Below are 7,500 nucleotides of genomic sequence, written 5' to 3' on the forward strand. Positions count from 1 at the left end.
GAGTCCTCGTCTGCATATAAGAAAATTGTATGGAACCTAAATCGGGACTCCTTCAAAGCAATATACACAACATTCGTTAGACCAATACTGGAATATGCAGCACTGGCATGGACTCATCACTGTGTAAATGATCAAGGCATAACTGAAAAACGTACAAATGTTTACAACAAGATCGATGCCAAAGCTAAGAGGGTTAACCTACAAAAATACGCTAGTGGAACTAAATCTCACAATCCTTCAGGAAAAAAGGAACAGAGGGGATATGATCTCAACATAAAAGATAATGAGGGGACTCAAAAAGGTGGACAATGTCAGGCTCTTCATACTGAGAGAAAGAAGGACAAGAAGACACACGAGGAAGCTGGAACGCAAATGAGCCGAAGAAATGTAAGGAAATACTCGTACCTTGTACGGGTGGTCAATACTCGTACCTTGTACAGGTGGTCAATACTCGTACCTTGTACAGGTGGTCAATACTCGTACCTTGTACAGGTGGTCAATACTCGTACCTTGTACAGGTGGTCAATACTCGTACCTTGTACAGGTGGTCAATACTCGTACCTTGTACAGGTGGTCAATACTCGTACCTTGTACAGGTGGTCAATACTCGTACCTTGTACAGGTGGTCAATACTCGTACCTTGTACAGGTGGTCAATACTCGTACCTTGTACAGGTGGTCAATACTCGTACCTTGTACAGGTGGTCAATACTCGTACCTTGTACAGGTGGTCAATACTCGTACCTTGTACAGGTGGTCAATACTCGTACCTTGTACAGGTGGTCAATACTCGTACCTTGTACAGGTGGTCAATACTCGTACCTTGTACAGGTGGTCAATACTCGTACCTTGTACAGGTGGTCAATACTCGTACCTTGTACAGGTGGTCAATACTCGTACCTTGTACAGGTGGTCAATACTCGTACCTTGTACAGGTGGTCAATAATCGTACCTTGTACAGGTGGTCAATACTCGTACCTTGTACAGGTGGTCAATACTCGTACCTTGTACAGGTGGTCAATAAGTGGAATGCAATGCATGAAGAAGTTGTGGAAGCCACCTCCATCCACAACTTTAAGGCCAGATTAGACAAAGAATTTGAATGCGAAAATAGTTAAGTTTATTGCAATAGGTACAACAGGGCTAGAAGGCGGGGCATCAAAGAGCTAGACCTCGATGCCCCGTAGACACTGTTAGGTAAGCACCGTTAGATAAGCTGCCTCATACCTCCCTCACCCTTACACTTCCGTCGCCCTCATACACTCATTCTTCTCACCCTGACCGTCATTAATCCTCACCATCACATCTTCCTTACTGTCAAACCTCTCTTATCCCCAAACCTTTCATTTCAAAAACACCTGCCTCACCCTCACACCTGCCTCACCCTCATAAACCTCACCCTCACACCTGCCTCACCCTCATATAAACCTCACCCTCACACCTCCCTCATTCTTATTCCTATCAAACCCCTACACTTTCCGTACCTCCTTCGCCCCTTCACCCAAATCTGCGAGAAGTCCAGTGAGAGAGAGAACAGGAAAGAAAGCTAACACCTAACATGATAGAAGTCAGCACTCAGCAACGTGCAAAAACCACCGAGCTGTACATCGCTCTCAAGAAGGCGGCGGACGAGAGAGCAACGTATGGTTCAATATGCATGATTTAGAAGCAAAGATGAGGAGCAGAAACACATGGAGAAAGTGCAGGGACCTGGAGAGGAGGACAGCAGATATGGACCATAGAGAATCAGAATTAAATACACCAAAGACAGAAGCGAAGCCCAGAAGCAAGTTGTAAACGACATGGCGGCGAAAACTAAGGAACAACAAAAGATATTTCATGGTTATAGGTAGAGAAAAATTATCGTGAGATATCACGTGATTAGGTTGAACAGGCAGTGGCGAATTCTCACAGAAAACGACAGGGAGGTATGTGAGGAACTCATCAAAAGATTTCAGGTCTTTATAAATAAGTCAAGATTTAGACCAGAGCTGCGAGACGAAAGACCGACGGAAATACTCACGGGCACATTATTCACTGTGCTAAAGGTTACAAATCAGTTGGAGGAACTATAGATGCAGCAAAATCACAAGGGAGTCACACTTAATATTACTATGGCTGCTGAAGGACGTATTTTGTCACCCATTAACTGGCCTTTTCAATCAAACACTCGAGATAGGAAATCTCGCATAATTCAGGAAAGTGGCAAACGTAGTCCCAATATAAAAAAAAATGGGAACAATTGGGCACTAAATTAGAGTGGAGAGAGTAATGAGGTTGAGAACAGTGGAGCACGAGGAGAGGGTAAACATTGTATCCAAAGAAGATTAAGATTAATTAATCTTAAGATGGTACAAATTAATTTTAATCTTATTGGATTAAGAATGGGAAAGTCGTACGTGACAAAATTAATCGAGTTCAATATCAAGATTACTAAGATACAACAGGTAAAAGAAGGCTGCAAATATTTTATTTTTCTAGACTGCCTAAAAGCATCTGATACTGTTCCATACGAAAGTACATGATAGAGAAGCAAACTGGGATAACTGGGACGTTACTGAACTGGCAAGACAAAGAGTCACAATGAGAGGCGAGGTCTCCAGCTGAAGGAATGTGAGTGGGAGTCCCCCAAGGCTCGGTCCTGGGACCACTTCTCTTCCTAATTTATGTGAATGATCTACCCGAGGGAGAGATCTTTTACATGTCAATGTTTGCAGATTATGCTAAACTAATGAGATATGTAAAACGTGAGGAAGACCGAAAAAAGTTAGAGAAAGATCTTGACAAACTCCAGGTGAGGACAAAAAGATGGTTTTTGGAGTTCAGTCCCAACAAATGTAAGGTAATGAAGATGGGAACTGGAAAAGGGAGACTAGAAGACTTCTACACCATACGGGGAAAACACCTACAGGAATTAGAGAGAGAGAGAGAGAGATATAGTGAATATAAGTGTGTATAATTCTAAAACTAACACCAGTGGCATACATAGCCAGAGTGACATCAGCAGCAAATGAAACGCTGGCAATCATTAGAGCGTCGTTTAGAAATCTAAGTAAGTTATCTTTGACTGCAGCCAACAGAGCTTTTGTTGGACCACTCCTGGAATGTGCAGTAATGGCCTGAAATCTGCACAGAGTAAAGCATAAAAGTACAATCGAAAAAAAACAGAGGCTGGCAAAAAGATTGTTGCCAGACCTATCAGGGTTTGTGACTATGAGGATAAGTTGAGGGGGACTGAACCTCACAACCCTGGAGTACAGAATTAACCGAGTAGACATGATCACAACATACAAGATACAAAAGGAAGCAACAATGAAGAATAGGCAGCCTCTTGAAATAGAGAGAAGGAATAGAGACCACAAGTGGAAGTCGGAAACAAACAAATCGAAGAATTGTAGGGAAATATTCACACCCTTTACGGGTGGAATGCAACAAGTGGAATGTCTTGAAAGAAGAAATCGCGTAAGTCACCTCTATCGACCACCTGAAGGCCAGACTCGATAAGGATTACGAACTTGAAGTGAACAAATCCACAAGGGCCGTGAAGAGGGTTCGAATCTACGACGTAGGTTCGAACCCTCGTCACAGCCCTTGTACTCACCTAATTGTACTTGCGGGGGTTGAGCTCTGGCTCTTTGGTCCCGCCTCTCAACTGTCAATCAACAGGTGTACAGATTCCTGAGCCTACTGGGCTCTATCATAAACTTGTGAATTTGTTCATTTGATGCATCACGCTATTGTGATTTCTTTGTGTAATTACGACCTTGAGAATAGTTAAACTATTAAACGCAAGAGGCGCGAGAAGGCTAGAGTCGCAGCAGCGTGATCTGACCTAGTCATTGACAGGTAATTACTGATAGGTAAGCACAGTACCTCCCTCACACCATGAGTCACTCACTGCCCTTACTTCCTCATCATGCTTCTCCCTGTGTTCCTCCCTCACTTCTAGGAGTAGGTAGGGTGAAGGGGGGAGGGGAGGCAGGGTGAGGGAGGAGGAGAGGCAGTGTGAGGGAGGAGGAGAGGCAGGGTGAGGGAGTAGGGGGAGGCAGTGTGAGGGAGGAGGTGAGGCAGTGTGAGGAAGGAGGAGAGGCAGTGTGAGGGAGGAGGGGGAGGCAGTGTGAGGGAGGAGAGGCAGTGTGAGGGAGGAGGAGAGGCAGGGTGAGGGAGGAGGAGAGGCAGTGTGAGGGAGGAGGAGAGGCAGCGTGAGGAAGGAGGAGAGGCAGTGTGAGGGAGGAGGAGAGGCAGGGTGAGGGAGGAGGAGAGGCAGGGTGAGGGAGGAGGAGAAGCAGTGTGAGGGAGGAGGAGAGGCAGTGTGAGGGAGGAGGAGAGGCAGTGTGAGGGAGGAGGAGAGGCAGTGTGAAGGAGGAGGAGAGGCAGTGTGAGGGAGGAGGGGAGGCAGTGTGAGGGAGGAGGAGAGGCAGTGTGAGGGAGGAGGGGAGGCAGTGTGAGGGAGGAGGAGAGGCAGTGTGAGGGAGGAGGAGAGGCAGTGTGAGGGAGGAGGGGAGGCAACGTGAGGGAGGAGGAGAGGCAGTGTGAGGGAGGAGGAGAGGCAGTGTGAGGGAGGAGGAGAGGCAGTGTGAGGGAGGAGGGGAGGCAGTGTGAGGGAGGAGGAGAGGCAGTGTGAGGGAGGAGGGGAGGCAGTGTGAGGAAGGAGGGGAGGCAGGGTGAGGGAGGAGGGTGAGGCAGTATGAAGGAGGAGGAGAGGCAGTGTGAGGGAGGAGGAGAGGCAGGGTGAGGGAGGAGGAGAGGCAGTGTGAGGGAGGAGGAGAGGCAGTGTGAGGGAGGAGGAGAGGCAGGGTGAGGGAGGAGGAGAGGCAGTGTGAGGGAGGAGGGGAGGCAGTGTGAGGGAGGAGGAGAGGCAGTGTGAGGGAGGAGGGGAGGCAGTGTGAGGGAGGAGGAGAGGCAGTGTGAGGGAGGAGGAGAGGCAGTGTGAGGGAGGAGGAGAGGCAGTGTGAGGGAAGAGGAGAGGCAGTGTGAGGGAGGAGGAGAGGCAGTGTGAGGGAGGAGGGGAGGCAGTGTGAGAGAGGAGGAGAGGCAGTGTGAGGGAGGAGGAGAGCCAGTGTGAGGGAGGAGGAGAGGCAGTGTGAGGGAGGAGGAGAGGCAGTGTGAGAAAGGAGGAGAGGCAGGGTGAGGGAGGAGGGGAGGCAGTGTGAGGGAGGAGGGGAGGCAGTGTGAGGGAGGAGGGGAGGCAGTGTGAGGGAGGAGGAGAGGCAGGGTGAGGGAGGAGGAGAGGCAGGGTGAGGGAGGAGGGGAGGCAGTGTGAAGGAGGAGGAGAGGCAGTGTGATTGAGGAGGGGAGGCAGTGTGAGGGAGGAGGAGAGGCAGTGTGAGGGAGGATGGAGAGGCAGTGTGAGGGAGGAGGAGAGGCAGTGTGAGGGAGTAGGGGGAGGCAGTGTGAGGGAGGAGGTGAGGCAGTGTGAGGAAGAAGGAGAGGCAGTGTGAGGGAGTAGGGGGAGGCAGTGTGAGGGAGGAGGGGAGGCAGGGTGAGGGAGGAGGAGAGGCAGTGTGAGGGAGGAGGGGAGGCAGTGTGAGGGAGGAGGAGAGGCAGTGTGAGGGAGGAGGGGAGGCAGTGTGAGGGAGGAGGAGAGGCAGTGTGAGGGAGGAGGAGGGCAGTGTGAGGGAGGAAAGGCAGTGTGAGGGAGGAGGAAAGACAGTGTGAGGGAGGAGGAGAGTCAGTGTGAGGGAGGAAAGGAGGCAGTGTGAGGGAGGAGGAGAGGCAGTGTGAGGGAGGAGGAGAGGCAGTGTGAGGAAGGAGGAGAGGCAGTGTGAGGGAGGAGGAGAGGCAGTGTGAGGGAGGAGGGGAGGCAGTGTGAGGGAGGAGGAGAGGCAGTGTGAGGGAGGAGGAGAGGCAGGGTGAGGGAGTAGGGGGAGGCCGTGTGAGGGAGGAGGTGAGGCAGTGTGAGGAAGGAGGAGAGGCAGTGTGAGGGAGGAGGGGGAGGCAGTGTGAGGGAGGAGAGGCAGTGTGAGGGAGGAGGAGAGGCAGGGTGAGGGAGGAAGAGAGGCAGTGTGAGGGAGGAGGAGAGGCAGCGTGAGAGAGGAGGAGAGGCAGTGTGAGGGAGGAGGAGAGGCAGGGTGAGGGAGGAGGAGAGGCAGTGTGAGGGAGGAGGAGAGGCAGTGTGAGGGAGGAGGAGAGGCAGTGTGAAGGAGGAGGAGAGACAGTGTGAGGGAGGAGGGGAGGCAGTGTGAGGGAGGAGGAGAGGCAGTGTGAGGGAGGAGGGGAGGCAGTGTGAGGGAGGAGGGGAGGCAGTGTGAGGGAGGAGGAGAGGCAGTGTGAGGGAGGAGGAGAGGCAGTGTGAGGGAGGAGGGGAGGCAGTGTGAGGGAGGAGGAGAGGCAGTGTGAGGGGAGGAGGAGAGGCAGTGTGAGGGAGGAGGAGAGGCAGTGTGAGGGAGGAGGGGAGGCAGTGTGAGGGAGGAGGAGAGGCAGTGTGAGGGAGGAGGAGAGGCAGTGTGAGGGAGGAGGAGAGGCAGTGTGAGGGAGGAGGGGAGGCAGTGTGAGGGAGGAGGAGAGGCAGTATGAGGGAGGAGGGGAGGCAGTGTGAGGAAGGAGGGGAGGCAGGGTGAGGGAGGAGGGTGAGGCAGTGTGAAGGAGGAGGAGAGGCAGTGTGAGGGAGGAGGAGAGGCAGGGTGAGGGAGGAGGAGAGGCAGTGTGAGAGAGGAGGAGAGGCAGTGTGTGGGAGGAGGAGAGGCAGGGTGAGGGAGGAGGAGAGGCAGTGTGAGGGAGGAGGGGAGGCAGTGTGAGGGAGGAGGAGAGGCAGTGTGAGGGAGGAGGGGAGGCAGTGTGAGGGAGGAGGAGAGGCAGTGTGAGGGAGGAGGAGAGGCAGTGTGAGGGAGGAGGAGAGGCAGTGTGAGGGAGGAGGAGAGGCAGTGTGAGGGAGGAGGAGAGGCAGTGTGAGGGAGGAGGGGAGGCAGTGTGAGAGAGGAGAAGAGGCAGTGTGAGGGAGGAGGAGAGCCAGTGTGAGGGAGGAGGAGAGGCAGTGTGAGGGAGGAGGAGAGGCAGTGTGAGAAAGGAGGAGAGGCAGGGTGAGGGAGTAGGGGGAGGCAGTGTGAGGGAGGAGGGGAGGCAGTGTGAGGGAGGAGGGGAGGCAGTGTGAGGGAGGAGGAGAGGCAGTGTGAGGGAGGAGGGGAGGCAGTGTGAGGGAGGAGGAGAGGCAGTGTGAGGGAGGAGGGGGAGGCAGGGTGAGGCAGGATGAGGCAGGGTGAGGGAGGGTGAGGGAGGGTGAGGAAGGAAGGGGAGGCAGGGTGAGGGAGGGTGAGGGAGGGTGAGGAAGCAAGGGGAGGCAGGGTGAGGGAGGGTGAGGGAGGGTGAGGAAGCAAGGGGAGGCAGGGTGAGGGAGGGTGAGGGAGGGTGAGGGAGGGAGGGGAGGCAGGGTGAGGGAGGAGGGTGAGGGAGGGTGAGGAAGCAAGGGGAGGCAGGGTGAGGGAGGGTGAGGAAGGAGGGTGAGGCAGGGTGAAGGAGGGTGAGGGAGGGTGAGGGAGGGAGGCGGGTACGAAGGTCAGGAAAT

The 7,500-nt window shown here is 53.4% G+C and overlaps 1 protein-coding gene across 1 annotated transcript in view; it reads left to right on the forward strand.

Moving 5' to 3' along the window:
- The first annotated feature begins 1,557 nt into the window (after window positions 1-1,557).
- LOC138351397 (coiled-coil domain-containing glutamate-rich protein 1-like) overlaps window positions 1,558-7,500 on the forward strand; it is a 17,195-nt gene continuing 11,252 nt past the window's right edge. The window contains exon 1 of the mRNA XM_069303215.1: window positions 1,558-1,640. Coding sequence (XP_069159316.1) covers window positions 1,558-1,640 — 83 coding nt within the window. The remainder of the gene's footprint in view (window positions 1,641-7,500) is intronic.

The sequence above is a fragment of the Procambarus clarkii genome, chromosome 5 (genome assembly GCF_040958095.1).
Source record: "Procambarus clarkii isolate CNS0578487 chromosome 5, FALCON_Pclarkii_2.0, whole genome shotgun sequence".
NCBI classification, from domain to species: Eukaryota; Metazoa; Arthropoda; class Malacostraca; order Decapoda; family Cambaridae; genus Procambarus; species Procambarus clarkii.